This window comes from Mastigoproctus giganteus, chromosome 12, assembly GCF_048544385.1.
Source record: "Mastigoproctus giganteus isolate SK-2022 chromosome 12, ASM4854438v1, whole genome shotgun sequence".
NCBI lineage: Eukaryota > Metazoa > Arthropoda > Arachnida > Uropygi > Thelyphonidae > Mastigoproctus > Mastigoproctus giganteus.
Window position 1 is genome coordinate 84357869 of NC_143586.1, and position 17336 is coordinate 84375204.

General features: G+C 36.8%; 1 protein-coding gene across 2 annotated transcripts in view; it reads left to right on the forward strand.

The window, feature by feature from the left end:
- LOC150077236 (epidermal retinol dehydrogenase 2-like) overlaps positions 1–17336 on the forward strand; it is a 160268-nt gene that overhangs the window by 79931 nt on the left and 63001 nt on the right. For both annotated transcript variants that reach the window (XM_090385632.1, XM_090385631.1), the window contains exon 2: positions 15425–15669. In XM_090385632.1, coding sequence (XP_090241758.1) covers positions 15425–15669 — 245 coding nt within the window. The remainder of the gene's footprint in view (positions 1–15424; positions 15670–17336) is intronic.

Genomic DNA, 17336 nt, shown 5'->3' on the forward strand with positions numbered 1-17336 from the left:
CACCAGTGGAGAAGACTATTGTTATTTATTCTCAGCAGATAGCACCACCCAGATGGCACCATTTCAAAACTTGTTGGCTTCTCTTTGGTGGGTGGGCAGGTACCCTGGTGTTGCAATAGTGACAACCCACCCACTGAAGAGAAGCCAACAAGCTTTGAAACAGTGCCGTCTGGGTGGTGGTATCAGCTGAAAATAAATAACAATAGTCTTCTCCAGTGGAGAAGACTATTGAAGTGTTATTTATTTGAGGTAGTACAATACCATGGCAACTCGTTATGAAGGCAGTCACAATATGAGATATAACCAAAACGATGCCAATTTAATTAATTAATTTAATTTAATTAATTTAACTACTTTGGTAGATAGCTATGTTAAAATGACGCATTTGCACTAACCTACATGTTAGTCATTCTACCTCATAGCATGAGGCCTTTGCCCCTAAATACTTTATAATTCTTAACAGTAATTCAAAATTTTGTAATGTGTTTTTTGGCCATTAGAAATACCCATTAGTTTAAACAAAATGTTTATTAATTATGCTTAAAATTTTAACAATTAAATGTGTGTTGGTACTCAGAGAATTATGACTATCAAGTTATGATTTCAAAAAACAGTTTCAGTACTTATTGCATGAAATATGGGCATTATTCCAGAATATCAAATTTATACCTAATTTAAGAAAGCACCCTGAATTAAACATTTTATTAACAAAAACTCAAATTATTATTCTTTCTGCTTATACATGTATTAATATTTGCAAATACAAAATAACCAGTCTTTGAACAATACTAGCTGGATAATTTTTTTGTGAAATAAGGCCCTTCAGATTATTGTTTCTGATTATTATATATTTTGCTGTGTAATATGTTCTAGTTCTAAAAGAAATATATCTTTATTCTATATTTATTTGGCTTACTGGGGATATAAATAAATAATAAATACAATACAACTACTGATTTGACAAAATAGAATAATAGCTATAATGCAATGTATTGTATATACTTTCATTTGTGATAAATAATAAATAATACAGTACAATATTATTTTTTCAATTTCACACTGGACATGTCAGGTCCAATCCGACCATTCTTGCAACTATTTTTGTTTAGTAGTTATGCTGCACTTCATTGGTGATATCCCACAGTACCCAAAAAAAAAACAAACAAAAAATATATACATGCGATGGCTGCTCAATAAAGTTACTGTAGTCATAATTTTTCATGAACATCATTTGCTATTTCTAGCTGAGCTGTGAAATTTAGACCAAACCAAGCTACATCACATAACAGTTGTGCAGTTGATTCGTGCATGTGATGTGACCTTGGCTGCCATTCAAGTTTATGCATGTTCAGTTTCAGCTATGTAATAATGGACGTGACACAGATATGTCACGTCCATTTAACGTGACACAAAGAACAGCATGCTGCTCTTAAATTTTGTTTCCATCTCAAGAAAACATCAGCTGAAGTGTATGAAATTTTAAAAAAGGCTTATGATGAATCTATGGATGTGATTCAATCATGTCCATCTTTAAATTAATTAATCACATACAAAAATCGGCAGTCCTGAAGCTCCGAACACTGCTATCACTACAGAATCCATAAACACCGCTCTGTAATCACAAGAGAAGATTGTCATATAACAGTAAAGCAACTGGCAGAGATGTTGAGAATATCAGTAGGAAGCACACATTGTATTCTCCATGACCATTTGCATATGACACATGTTGGTGCTCACTGGGTTCCAAGACTACTCACATCGGAGAAACAGCAATTTTGTATAGAGATTTGTCAGCTGTGGTGGATAGTTACCGAAGATGGTGATGTTCTGCACAAGGTGATAATGGCAGATGAGGTGTGGCTTCATCATTTCGACCCAGAAGCAATGAGTAAGCAACAAAGCTCTATTTGGAAGACTATGTCATCACCAACACCAGAAAAAAAAAAGGGTGAAAGGTTATGATTATCTCTCATTTTAACATTCAAGGAATAATTTACCAGCATGTTGTGCCATGTCATACGACTGTTACAGGACCTTACTACAGAACTGTACTGTACACTTTGTGGAATCACATTCGTCGCAGAGGACTACAACTGCACACAGGTGGGTGAATGCTGCATCATGACAGTGCGAGACCTCACATCGCTCATATTGTCATTGAGTACTTAGCTATCATTAATGTTAGATGTGTACCTCATCTGCCCTACAACCCTGATCTTGCACCCTGTTATTATTATTTTCCAAATTTAAAGAAGGAGCTGCAAGGAAAACATTTCCGGTCATCAGAGGTTATTCTTAAATGCATGTAAAAAAATGGCTTCCACCATGTTTTTGAAGAATGGCAGAAACGTTAGTAAGTGCATTTCATCAAATGCGGCTACTTTGAAAAGTACCATCAAAATATGGATGATTAATAAATATGGGTAATTAGTATGTTGTGAAAAAAATATTGAAGATCATTCTTTATTGAACATCTCTCGTATGTATGTGTACACACACACATACACACACACCAATGCATAATTTTGAAATTTCATGTGTCAGCATGGAAATAGAAGTGACTAATATTATCTAATATAATATCAGTAAACTCCTGTTATAGCACTGTCAAAGGGACTGGCCCCAAGAGCACTATAATTCCAGGGGCTCTCATCTGGTGAGTATGGGCTTGGCACACCCAGGGTCCTGAGCCAGATATCAGCCGCCGTAGCCTAGTTGTCAGGCGCGCGGGTGCATAAGTACACGTGACTTGAGTGACCGGGGTTCAAGCCCGTGACTACTGAATACAGTGCTGTTTCTTGTATTCTGTGTATCTTGTAAGCTCGTCTGACTGTTTGGTTGTACCGGAGTATATTTATTTACTCCGGGACAACGGAAAATTTATTTATTTATCATTCTTCTCTTTCTTGGTGATTCCCTTCTACTTCTGACTCTTGTTCTCTCTCTCTCTCTCTCTCTCTCTCTCAGGGTAATTCACAATTTTTTTTTTTTTTTTTTTTTGGCTGGTGCAGCTTAAGCCTCAGGCTTCCTTGCACCATATAGCTAATAATAATAATGCTTGAAGCATTGTAATGCTCAAAACAGCTATTTGGAGGCTATTTTTAATAAATGTTTTGGGATATAACTTTGATTTTTTTTTTAGCTTTTTTCCAGTGTTTATGAGGCATTGGTCTAAATTAAGTTGAAAACCTGCAACTTAATTTAGACCAATCTTCAACCTTTTTTTGCTTAAAATGAATGAAAAATTTAAAAAGATTTTATTAAATTAAACTAAACATATCATGGGTGTTACTGTATAAATTTAGTACTAACAGAATAATAATTCTGCCATTGATAAAATTTATAGATGCCCTGTTGAAACAAACACAAAAGACACTGATTACTGTTCAAGCAAGGAAAGTGGATGAAACATGTTAAATTAAAAGAAAAATTTAAAAAAAGGTGAGCGGAAAAGTAAAAATGCAACAGTGAATAGCTAGACAGCTGTAATGAGTAGCCTACTTACTTACTTTAAAAGGTTTAAGTGAAATGTAAAATAAATGCCACCTACAATGGGAACAAATTCTGTGAAGTAAACAAAATTGCACAATTAATGATCGATAGAATTTAGTCTCTGTCATCCCTTTCTCAGAGTGAAAATCAACAGAAAGAAGGGCTATATCCAGTTTTATTTCCTTTTGCGAACTTTAAAAAAAAAAAAATTATATATGTGGTCAGAAAAGCATTTAAACAGGAATGCTATAGCCATTAAAAAAAATGCATGGCACTTCATAGGATTGACTGGGATCAGAAGAAAACAGCATTAAAGGGGAATAGAACTATAAATGGGAGTGATATAATAGAAGCTTACTATATATAATTTGTTTTTGAAATATTTATAAAAATAAGCCTTGGAGTGGTTGGACTTGGAATTTTTGTAGATTGTAATTTTCACGAAATACATGTGAGTGAAAGTTGAAGGGATATAAATTAAGAAGAAAAAAAGTTGGTTCTGTGAGTTTGAAGTTAGTACACAGATGCCAACTGGTTGCAGCCTTGTTCAGACTGGTTTGGAAAAGAATGGGAGAATTAGAGATGTCAATTCAGAAGAACAGTGAACATGGAAGTATCAATAGAAAAGGCATATGGCAGAAATAGAACATCTGTGTAAGAGACAGATCACTAATTAACCTGACTGTCCTCTTTTGAATGGAGTTTAAAATCTCAAGAGAGATTTTGTGACACCACCCCAAATGTGAGACCAGTATTCCATGGCAGGGTGGATTTCAGATTTTTACAGATTAACAGTTTAGAAGAAAAGTAATTCCAAGAGCAAAAAAGAAAACCCAGTTTTTCAGATGCAAAGGAAACAATATTTGTGATGTGCTGATGCCAGTAATGTTTTTAAAAAACAGAAGGGACTAATGCTCTCGTGTTTATTTATTTTTCATAACTTTTTTATTTTTTTTATGAAAATGACATGTGAGAAACACAATATTTTCAAAATTTTCACTAAAAAAAGCTACATAGAAATAATCTGTGCAATCCATTAATAAAAAGTCAAGAATTGATATAGGGAAACATGGGCACAATGAATCAAACGCTTGAATTTCTTTGGAATCAGTGGTAATGCTGCTCCAATAGTTAATTCAGCTACATGTGGAAGTCATGATCACGTTTCACTTTGAAACATGATCATAGCGTCTATGTTTGTTTATGCTATGTGTGTTACTTGCTGTTTTTTGGTAGCTAAAGTAAATTTTTGTGGGAGTAAATACTTGATATTGTTCATTGTGTTTTATATTCATTTCTTTGCAGCAGCAATCATTTGAAACCTAAAACAAAATTCCTTCAGTACAGATAAGTCATATTTGTCTTCTACTGATATTCTGCTGGTGACATCCATAACTTTCTAAAAAGAGCAATTGGGACGAATTAAAATGTTTCATTGTAGTTCATGCTCAGTACTTCAATGTGTTCCTTTCTTTATGCAAAGAATTCTTTTCTAAACACCACCTATATCTAGGCACCGGCGAGGTGATCTGATAGAGGTGTATAAGGCTTTGAATGGTTTGAGCATGCTCAATGCCAATGGGATTCTTCATCTTGCTCAGAATAATCACCTCAGAGGGCATAAATTCAAATTGAGGAAGGACGGATGTTGGATAGATGTGCGGAAATTTGCCTTTGGCCAGCAGGTGGTTGGTTGGTGGAACCGACTTCCATCACTTGTTGTTGAAGTTGATAGCCTAAACAAATTTAAGGCTCAACTGGACAGGTATTTCGAACGAACGGAGGGGTGAAATGGGAGTGGGTTTTTTTTTTTTTTTTTTTTTTTTGGCTGATGCTGAATAAGCTTGCTTTCTTGCATCATATGCCTCTACTAATGCTAATGCTAATGCTAATAATTTATGTATAAAGATTCATAAATTATTCCATAAGTGAAATACCAGAAAAAATAAGCCTTGGAGATTTTAAAGATTCAGAAAGTGAACCTCTGATAGGAGACTTTATTCTTCTTCAGTTTTATAATGCTGTGAAAAAGAAAAGATCTCTTCTACATTGGAAAAGTGATGGGATCCAAAGATGAAGTTAGCTTTCTAAGAAGAAGAAAAAGCAACAGCGTGATTAACATGGTTTGTGAAACAGGAAATGAAGATTCAGCATCAATCAGTGTGAGGTAGGTTAAATGATTTTTCTCCAAAAGAAGGTTCTATGGACAGACCAGAAACAAAATTGCTACTTGCCCTGCAGTGTTGATTTCTGACTAGTAAAGATAAAGTGAACACTGTGGTGAAAAATTTGGATTCTTAACTTATCTGTCCATTAAAATATGACTGATTACATGGCTTCAGATTTGATCCAATGAAAATATCATTTTAAATGGATATTTTGAATTTTGATATTTAGAGCCTGTTTATTTTCTATGCTTATTTATGTTTTCAAGTATCGAATTCATTTTGCAGCTTTAGACAGTTTATCTAAGAAAATTGAGACCCATGATCATACTTTGTGGCTTGGGTAGAATAAAACACTTGACAAGGTTGTTTTATTTCTATATTGTTATTGAGCATTATCATAAAGCATGTTTTACTGGGAAAATGAATCGAACAAAAAAAAAATTTTTTTTTTTTTATGGAAACCACAAACACGAGAGGTATTAGAACCTATAGTACTTAGTACCGTGCTTGGGTTGGAGGTTGAGAAGACGAAAGAAGATATTTGTTGACATTGGACTTGAAATTCTGTAGACTGTAATTTTCAGGAAATACGTATGAAGGTAGGCTGTTCCAGGAAACGGCAGTTGAATGAGTAAAGGAAGAAGATGAAAAGTTCATTCTGTGAGTTTGAAGTTGGACAGTAAATGGGTTCAGACTGTTTTGAAAGACAAAGCAGGAATTATAGAAGCAAATTCAGAAGAACAGTGCCCACGGAAGTATCTGTAGAAAAGGCCTGCAGCAGAAACAGTACGTCTATGAGACAGAGAGTGGAGAGACTCTGTTAGAGAGGAGTCATTAATTAACCTAACTGCCCTCTTCTGAATGAAATCTAGAAGCCTGAGATTTGGATTCTTAAGAGAAAGGTTTTGGGGGCACCACCCCAGTTATGGGAACCCTGACTTCTAATCTCCCTTGTGCCAAGAGAGATTAGAAGTCAAGGTAATCCCCAAAAGAGATATATCATTTTGCCTAGAAATTGAAGTGTCACCAAAGATAAGTATAGGAGCAGAAGAATCCTTTTTGCGAGATATAAGACAAGACTGAGTTTTAGAAGGATTGAAATCAACTAAGTTATCTATGCCCCACTGGAGAATTACTTGGAGATTGGTGTTTAAGGAATTGGTAGTGAATATTCAAGATGTTGAAGCTGATTGAGCAGGGCAAGGTTTCTCAAAATGGAAAGTAGAATGCAATGTGTTAATCATCGGCAAAACTATGGATAGGATTTCCAGTCAATGGAAGAAGGTCATTAATATACAAGAGGAAAAGAGTGGCGGAAAGAACTGAACCTTGAGGGTCACCAGCATTAGTGGAGAATTCAGAAGGCAGAGAGCCATCTACCATCACCCTCAGTGAGCGATCAGAGAGAAAACTGGATAACCAATTACAAAAAACAGTTGGCAAACCATAAGATGGAAGCTTGTTTGAAAGACCTTTATGCCAAACACGACCGAAAGCTTTTGCGATGTCAAGAGCAACTGCTTGTGTTTCACCGAACTTTTCCATTGAATTTTGAATTGAATTTACATTGGAAAGGAAAGATACGGATACAAAGTCATTAAACTTTCTAAATTTCATGCTTACCCGGGACTCGAACAAAATACAATTTAGCATCTATCGAAAACCCACAAACACCGGTATGCTTCTACATTATAATAGCTATCACCCGTTCACCTACAAAAGATCGATTATCTTTAATCAATTTCTAAATGCCTATAAATATTCAACGACGGGTTCTGCTTTGGACTCAGAAATACAAATATTAACTAGAAGATTCTTAAACAGGGGTTATCCCATTAACACATTAAATCGAATTAGGGTACAAGCTAAGGATAGGATACAAAATACTACACCAATCAACAATAGTAATATCAAAAAATACTTTATTTCTATCCCATATGTTGAACAGTGGCACAAACAGCTTAACAGATTCTTTAAAGATACCGAATTTAAAATTATAGCTAGGCCTATACGGAAGTTACACACTATACTGAACAATCGCTCGGTTCTTTCCGCGTTCGCAACTCAAATTAATGATCTGGTATACAACCATTTCTTGCGGTGATTGCGACTCGTCTTACCAAGGTTCGACGCGGTTTTCTCTTAATATTCGTGTAAATCAACACGAAGCCTCAGTTCGTGCTTCTCGTTCAGCAGCGTCAGAATTAGCCTTTCATGCCATTAACGAAAAACATACTTTTTTATTTAACGAGGCCAAAATACTTAACGTTCAGCGTAATTATATGCGACTATTAATTGCAGAAACCGTTGAAATTAAATTACACGAGAATTCTGTTAATGTTCGGCGGCCATATTTGATCTCCGATGCGTGGACCTTTACGCGCATGCGCGAAGACATATAATCACTATTTAAGTTGCAGGTTTAGCCTGAGTCTGTAATTTTCATTCCAGTGATCACGACAGTTGGTCGAAAAGCATTGTCAGCTTCAGGAAGGAAAATCGTTTTGAATATTTTCGTTAGATTCTTTTAATTGCATTAATTTGAATTTTAATTGTTTTAAATTGATTTTGAATTGTGTTAAATTGATTATTTAATTATTTATATTTTACTTTAATGTACCGGTAAGTTGTCGATTTTTTCGTTTTTTCCGGTTTAATTTCTGGAGGGTATCATACGGAAGTGTTCTACGTACTATATTGAGGTAAACTTCTCTTATTAATTTACTAATTGAATTTGTGCATGAATGGGTAACATAAGCCAGAATATCACCATTAGATTGACACTGACGGAATCCATACTGGCGATCGTTAATCAGACGGAAGGTTTCTAGGTAGTTTAACAGTTGGCGGTTAATTGATTTCTCCATTACTTTAGAAAGAGTAGAAGTAATTGCAATGGGATGATAATTGAATGGGAGGGATTTGTCACCCTTTTTAGGAACTGGCTGGATATGAGCAAATTTCCAAGAAGGAAAAACACCTTTGGAATAAGAAAATGAAAAAAGGCAACATAGAACAGGAGTAAGTTCAGGAGCACAGGTTTGAGAACAAGTGGAGAAATACCGTTGGGACCCAGAGCTTTCTTAGCATCAAGATTCGTCAAAATCCTTCTGACATCCTTTTGACAGAAGACCACAGGAGGAGGCATTGAATCGAGCGTGTTGGGAATGGTGGGAGGTGTTTTATCAAGATCATTAATACATGAGTTGGAAGAAAAATAGGATGCTAGCAGGTCAGCTTTATCCTTGGCTGAAGTGACAACAGAGCCATCTGATTTTCACAGAGTGGGAGCAGAAATGGGCAAAAGTTGCGGCCAATAGCATTGGCAAGAGACCAGAATGCTCGGCTACCATTAGGGCAAGAAGCAAGTTTTCTACTCTTAGCCTGTTCAAACTCTAGTTTCGACTGATTAATAATTACTTTACAATTGTTCTGTTGGTGTAGGTAGAAAATGAAACTGATGAATTAGAAACAAGCCAATTACGATATGCAACATTCTTCTCTTGAACAGCCTTAGCACATTTATTGGAAAACCAAGGTTTAGATAAAAGACGAGATTTTAAAGTGGAGTGTGGAATAAAGGATTCCATTCCTGCAAGAATAGTTTCACTGACACAATCGGAGCAAATGTTAACATCAGAAGTTTTGAAACAGTAGTCCAACCAAGGAAATGAAGAAAAGAAATCTCGTAGGTCATCCCACTTTGCATTCTTGTAATGCTAAACAACACGAGGTTAGGAATAGCCATGAGATAAAGGCTCTATTGGAGAAGAGCAATCACCAAGTTGTGATCTGAGGTGCCTAAAGGACCATTCACTTCGACTGTGTACTTAGAAGGGTTGTTTGTGAGAAAAAGATCAAGTGTGTTGGCTGTTTGGTTATGAATGTCTGGTATTCTTGTAGATAAAGAAAAATCTGTGCAAGGTCATTAGTAATTGCAAAAGCTTCAGCATCTTGACCAGCTGGGTTGGTGGAAAAGGAAGCCAGCTGGAGTTGTGAACATTACAATCACCAAGGAATATTACCTCTCTGTTAGGAAAGTTGGACTAGAGAAAGTCAAGTTGCTAAGAGAGGAAGTCAAAGAGCTCCAAGTGATTAGTGGAGTTGGGAGAATGGTAGAGACAACAGATGAATTTAACACAATGAGGTAGAGAGATTTTTACCAGAGAAGGTCAAAAAGAGGAGATTCCAAATTGCCATGGCTCTGACAGGGAATATCAGAATGGACATATGCACAAGTACCACGTTTGAGGTAAAAGGAATCATACAGCAAATAATTTGGGCAACTGAGATGAGCAGTAGTTAAATCAACTGATAACTGAGATTCTGTCAGAAAAAGTACATGGGGTTTGGCTGACTGCAAGTGGAAATGGACACCATTGAGATTAGAATTAAACCATGTATATTTGTGAAATGAACTAGGAAGTGTTCGGGAGGTTTACATCTTTTCGCATAATAGCTTACTCTATTAGTTTGACAATTCATGGTGTATTCAATAGTAAGAATAAGTGGGTGGGACATGCTGTATGAAGTAATGAAATTTTTGGATATAGCGTACACATTGTAAGAATATATCCCCAGATCCTTGACATAACGTGGCCTCGACAATGCCCCCCGCAAAAACAACACTACTCGGACTCCCTCCAGTCACTATCTGGCAGAGTAGAGTTAGCAAGATTATACACTAGCTGATCTGGAAGCCTCCTAAAGAATTACCAATAGGTTTGGTCTGGTGTACTAACTAGCGGCCGGCCTGCAAACACCGTTTTAGAGCTGTACCCTCGAAATGTAAGGAAGGTTGGATCTCACCATGATATTCATCATAACCTAAAAAAGTCATCAGTCATACTGCATGATGAAGAGATGGGGAAGGGTTGACCAGAACTCTAGAGACTAAACATAGGTTCCACCACTTCAAGCCTCCAATAAGCAAAGTGGTGATATTGTACCGGTTGATGAGAGTCACCTACCACCTAGTTTTGCCTGGTAACATAGAGGGGCAGCATTCCTCCATGTGGTGTAGGTGCCATACCTCGCCCGCTACTTACGTTGGTTCACACCTGGGTGGTCACCCACACTGTGCTTGTGCATGGAGGTTATATCCAGGATTACTAACAGTCCCACCATCGTGAAGGTGCAAGCAGAGGGTTTGGCTGTCACAGACCGTCCGGACTTCGCCAAAATTGGGTCCATTTGTCTTGAATGGTGTGGGAGTTCCAAAAAAAAAAAAACTTTCTGTCTCATTGTTCCCATGCTTTCCTACTTCAAGCAGAATTCAGTAAAAACCATAATCTTTTTTCCAGAAGTAAAAAATAAAGTTAGACACCTGTCAGGTGTTGTGTGACCAGTTTTGTTACAATTCAGTTTGTGATTACTTTTGGGTTCAGAATGTCAGTGATAGTCTAGTCTGAACCTCTTCCCCAAAATTTGAGTATATAATTTTACTATTCCCTCTCAGAGCATTAGAGACCACAACCAGGTCAATAAGCTGCCTAGTTACCAACACTGTAAAGCCTTTTCATGTATTGGCATTTTCTGCTGATCTCACAAGATAGGTTACCTTTCTTGCAAGATCAGCAATTTTTTTTTTTTTTCCCCCTTTAGCTGATGCTGTATAAGCTTGCTTTCTTGCATCATTTGCTAATGCTAATCTTTTGACCTTTTCAAGAAGATCATTGTCTGTTTTAAATGCTGGCTCCATACGTGTGCATGGTATTCCAAGTGCAGGCTTACAATTGCCTAATACAGTGGGATTATGATCTCTCTAGCTCTACAAGCAAATGTTTAATAAATCATTTATTAGACAACATGGGCTCTCCATGATATCTTGTCTAAACTTGTCAAAGAACCTTATGTCTATTTGTAACCCTCAAATCTTTTTCTTCCTCTACCATTTTGAATTTAATCCGACCAATTTCCTGTTTTCTGGCCATTGTTGAAGTCTATCCAAATTGTCAAGAAGTGCTACTTAGCACTGATCGTTACCTCTCCCAAACTTGATACCATTTGTAAATTTCAACATCTTGCCTTCTATGCTTTCATTGATGTCATTTAAGAAAATCAGAAACAACAGTGGTCCCAGTTTCAAACTTTGGGGGATGGGACCTAATGTTAGCCCAATCCCAAAATAGTTGCAGGATGGATGTGAGGAAAATCTTCTAATTTCTCCATGCTGTTGTTTCCTAAGATTCAGTTCCTTTCTCTTTTCCTCTTGTATGTTAATGAAGTTCTTCCATTGCACAGAAATTCTATCCATATTTTTGCTAATGATGACAACGGTATGCTTCAAGTAAATAAACTATGAACAGACACAATTTGGTCTCAGTAGCCCTTGTGTCGCTAAACTCAATACCACCACCAACAACAAAGCTGATGATAACACATTGCATTCCACCTTCCAGTTTGAGAAACTTTGCCTAATGCAAACAGCTTCAACTTCAAATGTCTAATATCAATTCCTTAAATACTGATCTCCAGGTAATTCTCCAGTGAGGCAAAGATAACATAGTTAATTTTAATCCTTCCAAAATTCATTCCTGCTTATATCTTGCGAAAAGGATTCTTCTTTTCCTATGCTTATCTTCGTTAATGTTTAGATTTCTAGACAGAAGATTAGAAGTCGGTATAATCCCTCTATTAGGGATTATATGGACTTCTAACCTCCCTTGGCATAAGCACATCACAAATATTGCTTCCTCTGCATCTAAAAAACTGGGTTTTCTCATTCACTCTTGGCATCACTTTTCAGGCACCTCCATAGTCAGGTGGGAAGGAGCAGTAGTGCGTATCACATGCTTCTTGATTAGACCGGGATTCGAGCCTATCACCACCAAATATGGAGGATGCGGAAAGGTCAGGGAATGACCACCGCATATCCCGGAGCAATATGGCCTTAGTTGCTAATGCTCCTAAAAACCAAAACAACAACAACAACAACAGCAGCAGCTCACTCTGTACAAATCAAAAATCTTCCCTACCATGGAATATTGTTCCCACATCTGGAGGAGTGTCCCCAAAACCTTAAAAATCTTTATTGCAATAATAATAATGCAAATCGATACACTGCAATATTGCCCTTCATGGCCATCAGGCTAGGGGTTAACAGTAATAATACAAAATAATAATAAATAAAGAACATTGATATATTGAACATAAGAAAATACATATGAGGAAGTACAGCTCAAAACTCAAAAGTATAATACATTTATTTACACTACAATATACAAAGAAGGTATTGGCGGAAACAAATTATTTCATATAGTAATATAAAACAGGCAACGTTCTTTGCACTGTCGTACTGAAAAGTTAGTATGCCATCTTATATCAGATGGTCTTGTTGGTTTGCAGCATTACGACGAGCTTCGAGGAGAAGGATCAGGGAGAGGGAAGTACAATTCAAGGATGCGGTGTCTGTATTTCCTGTTACAAGGGAATAAAGAATACAGACCAGAATGGAGTCAAGAAACCACTCTGAGTTTTCTTGACTTCATTTAAAAGAGGGCAGTTAGATTAATTAATGACTCATCTCTAACAAAGTCTCTCCACCCTCTGTCTCATAGACGTTCTGTTTCTGTTGCATGCCTTTTCTGTAGATACTTCTGTGGGCACTGCTCTCCTCTGAATTGTTGCTACCAGTACAGCTTGCTCTTCCAAACCCGTCTGAACATGTGCTGCAACCAGTCAGCAACCTTTTACTGTCCAACTTCAAACTCACAGAACCAACTTTTCTTCTTTCTGATTTATTCCTTAAATTTCTGTTTTTTGAACAACCTCCTCTCATATGTATTTCCTGAAAATTACAATTCACAGAAATTCAAGTCTAATGTCAACAATTATCTTCTTTCACCTTTTAAACCTTCAGCCCATGTCTGATACTAAGTATTACAGGTTTTCATTAAATAAAAAAAAAAGTGAAAGATTGCTTGTCAACTCCCTTATTGTAGTTGTTGCATTGAAAATCAGATGCAGTAACACAGTTACAGTGAAGTTGTAAACTTCTGGCCTCAGCTATCCTGGGTATAAACAACAAAAAAGCCTTGGGTGGTGGTTATTTAGAAAAGGACTAACAGTCCAGTTCACAGGCAAAACTACTAATTCTGGGTTTCTTCCGCACCTTCCAGCAAGGTTTTCAAATCTCTCTTCTTAACAACCATAACAAACTGTCAGGCCCACCAACTCTTTCCCCCACCCGCCTAAAATGGTGGGGACTTGGTAATATCCCCAGGGACTCACATCTGGTGAGTATGGGCTTGGAAAACCCAGTGTCCTGAGCTGGATATCATCATTCTTCTCTTTCTTGCTTTCTTGGTGATTCCCTTTTACTTCTGACTTCTCTCTCTCTCTCTCTCTCTCTCTCTCTCTCTCTCTCTCTCTCTCTCTCTCTCTCTCTCTCAGGGTAACACAGGAATTTTTTTTTTTTTTTTTGGCTGGTGCAGCATAAGCCTCAGGCTTTCTTGCACCATATGGCTAATAATAATAATAAGAATAATAAGAATATGGTAGTTTTGGTACTGGCTTGGGTTTTAATCTTGTGTCACCAATGTTTCTAGGTGAATATGGATCTTTACTAAACCATCCTGGTATACAATTATATAAAGGGTTTTCCTATAGTAATGCTCGATGTTTGGCAACAGCGCATGACGAAGTCGACAGTCACACAGGTGGTATCTTTGGTAGCCGTATTCAGTTAGTCTCTGCATTTTATTATGGAGCGTTACACGACTGAGCAACGAGTCAAAATTGTAAAAAATTATTATCAAAACCAATGTTCTATTCGTCAAACGTTTCGTGCACTCCGTGCAGTTTATGGTGTCGACGAACGTCCTTCAGAATCCACAATTCGCCGTTTAATAAACAAATTCGAAGCAACTGGGTCTGTGGCAAATTTGAAAGTGCCTGTATGTCAGCGAAACGCAAGATCCGTTGAAAATATTGCTGCAGTCCGGGAAAGTGTGCGTGAGAATCCGCAACAGTCCATTCCGCGTCGGGCTCAAGAACTTGGCCTGTCTTCGACGACAACTTGGCGAATCCTGCATAAGGACTTAGGGCTTCACCCTTATAAAGTGCAATTAACCCAACAACTAAAGCCCAACGATCATGCGCAGTGGCGTGCATTCGCTGATTGGGCGCTAGAGCAGTTGGAGGTCGATCCTGATTTTGGGCGAAAAATAATGTTTAGTGACGAGGCTCATTTCTGGTTAAGTGGCTTTGTTAACAAGCAAAATTGCCGAATTTGGAGCGACGAAAACCCACAGGAGATTCATGAGGTCCCACTACATTCCGAAAAAGTTACGGTATGGTGTACACTTTGGATGGTTGCCACCTTAAAGGCCAACATTAGGCGCGTTATTGCTGAAATTGAGCCACTTTTATGCGATAACGTCATCACCAATTGGGTATCCAGGATTAACCAAACCAGACAAAGCCGCGGCGGACATTTATCTGATATAATTTTTAAAACATAATGTTAACACATATACTTCATAATAAAAATAAAAATAGATCACTATCACTCTCACAATTTGTTTTATTGCGTTACAAAAATCGAGCATTACTATTGGAAAGCCCTGTATAACTCAGAAAGAGAAACATTTATTTTCTAATTACTAATAAAATTTATGGTTAGTCAGTGTAAAAATTCATAGTGAGTGTAAGTTTTACATGCTCTAGGTGTAGTATTTAAAACTTTTCTTGAATTTCTGTGAATGCTGATATGAATTTTTTAAATTTATTGTTTATTTATTTATTATTTTTTAATTTTGCAGACAACAAAAGCTTTTCTCCCAGATATGATATCAGCAAACCATGGCCATATTGTAACCATTTCCAGCTTAGCTGGTCTTGCAGGATCTGTTCGTCTCACAGACTATTGTGCTAGTAAATTTGCTGTCGTAGGTTTCCATGAATCATTAACTTTTGAACTTCAGGCAGAAGGACATACAGGAATAAATACTACCCTTGTATGTCCATTTTTCATCAATACTGGAATGTTCCATGGAGTAAAAACAAAGTAAGTGAAATTTTGCATTGAAATTTGGCAGAGGGGCACTTCTGGTAAATAGTACCATAAGTTTTGTAAAAATAAAATGGTGTAATGGTAAGGTAAGAAGGTTTTAATAATAGAAATTATTAAAACACAACTTTAACAATTTTAGAAGCTGATAACATGGATGAAGGGTGCATCCAGGGGAGGGGGGCTGCTTGGCTTCAGACCCTCCCAGAATCACCTGGTCAAAATAAAAAAAAAAAAAAACAACAAAATTAAGTAATTTTCTTTAAGCCGTAGTGGTTCTGATTCACAGCTGACCATTTCCAGATATGTATATTTCTCATTAACTAATTTCTCTGATCAATCCAAACAACCATTAAAAAAATTCATAACACCATTTTACACATTCCGTCTTTAGTGAATATGTGCAAAACTATTATGAATAATTATTTTTGATAGAAATTTTTTTCCACTGAAATATGCACAAGCAAGCTATATTTGTAAGTACAAAAGTGAGTAACATTATTATTTACAGCGTACAGAATGTGTTGTTTAGTCAATAACCTCAGGAAAATATTAAAACTTTAGCCCGTAGATGGTAACTAATGTAAAAAAAAGTGAAAGATTGCTTGTCAACTCCCATATTATAGTTGTTGCACTGAAAGTCAGATGCAATAACACAGTTATTTTTATTATTTTTTTTTTATGTAAACTCCAAACACAAGAGGTATTAGAACCTATAGTACTTAGTACCATGCTTGGGTTGGAGGTTGAGAAGACGAAAGAAGATATTTGTTGACATTGGACTTGAACTTTTGTAGACTGTAATTTTGTAATTTTCAGGAAATACGTATGAACAAAGGTTGTTCCAGAAAACAGCAGTTGAATGAATAAACGAGGAAGATGAAAAGTTCATTCTGTAGGTTTGAAGTTGGACAGTAAATGGTTGTTGGCTGGTGGTTGCACGTGTTCGGACTGTTTTGAAAGAGAGCGGGAATTATAGAAGCCAATTCAGAAGAACAGTGCCCATGGAAGTATCTGTAGAAGAGGCATGCAGCAGAAACAGTACATCTATGAGACAGCGCGTGGAGAGACTCTGTTAGAGATGAATCATTAATTAACCTAACTGCCCTCTTCTGAATGGAATCAAGAAGCCAGAGAGAGGTTTTGGGGACACCATCCCCAGACGTGGGAACAATATTCCATGGCAGAGCGGATTTGCGATTTATACAGAGTGAGCAGCTGTTTGGAAGAAAACTAATGCCGAGAGCGAAAGAGAAAACCAAGTTTTTTAGATGCAAAGGAAGCAATATTTGTAATGTGCTTGTGCCAAGAGAGATTAGAAGTCAGGGTAATCCCCAAAAGAGATATATCATTTTGCCTAGAAATCCGAGTGTCACTAAAGATAAGCATAGGAGTAGAAGAATCCTTTTTTCATGATATAAGACAAGACTGAGTGTTAGAAGGGTTGAAATCAACTAAGTTATCTTTGCCCCACTTGAGAATTACCTGAAGATTGGCATTTAAGGAATTGGTAGCTGATTGAGCAAGGCAAGATTTCTCAAAATGGAAAGTAGAATGCAATGTGCTCTCATCAGCAAAATTATGGATAGGATTTCCAGTCAATGGAAGAAAGTCATTAATATACAAGAGGAAAAGAGTGAGGGAAAGAACTGAACCTTGGGGGA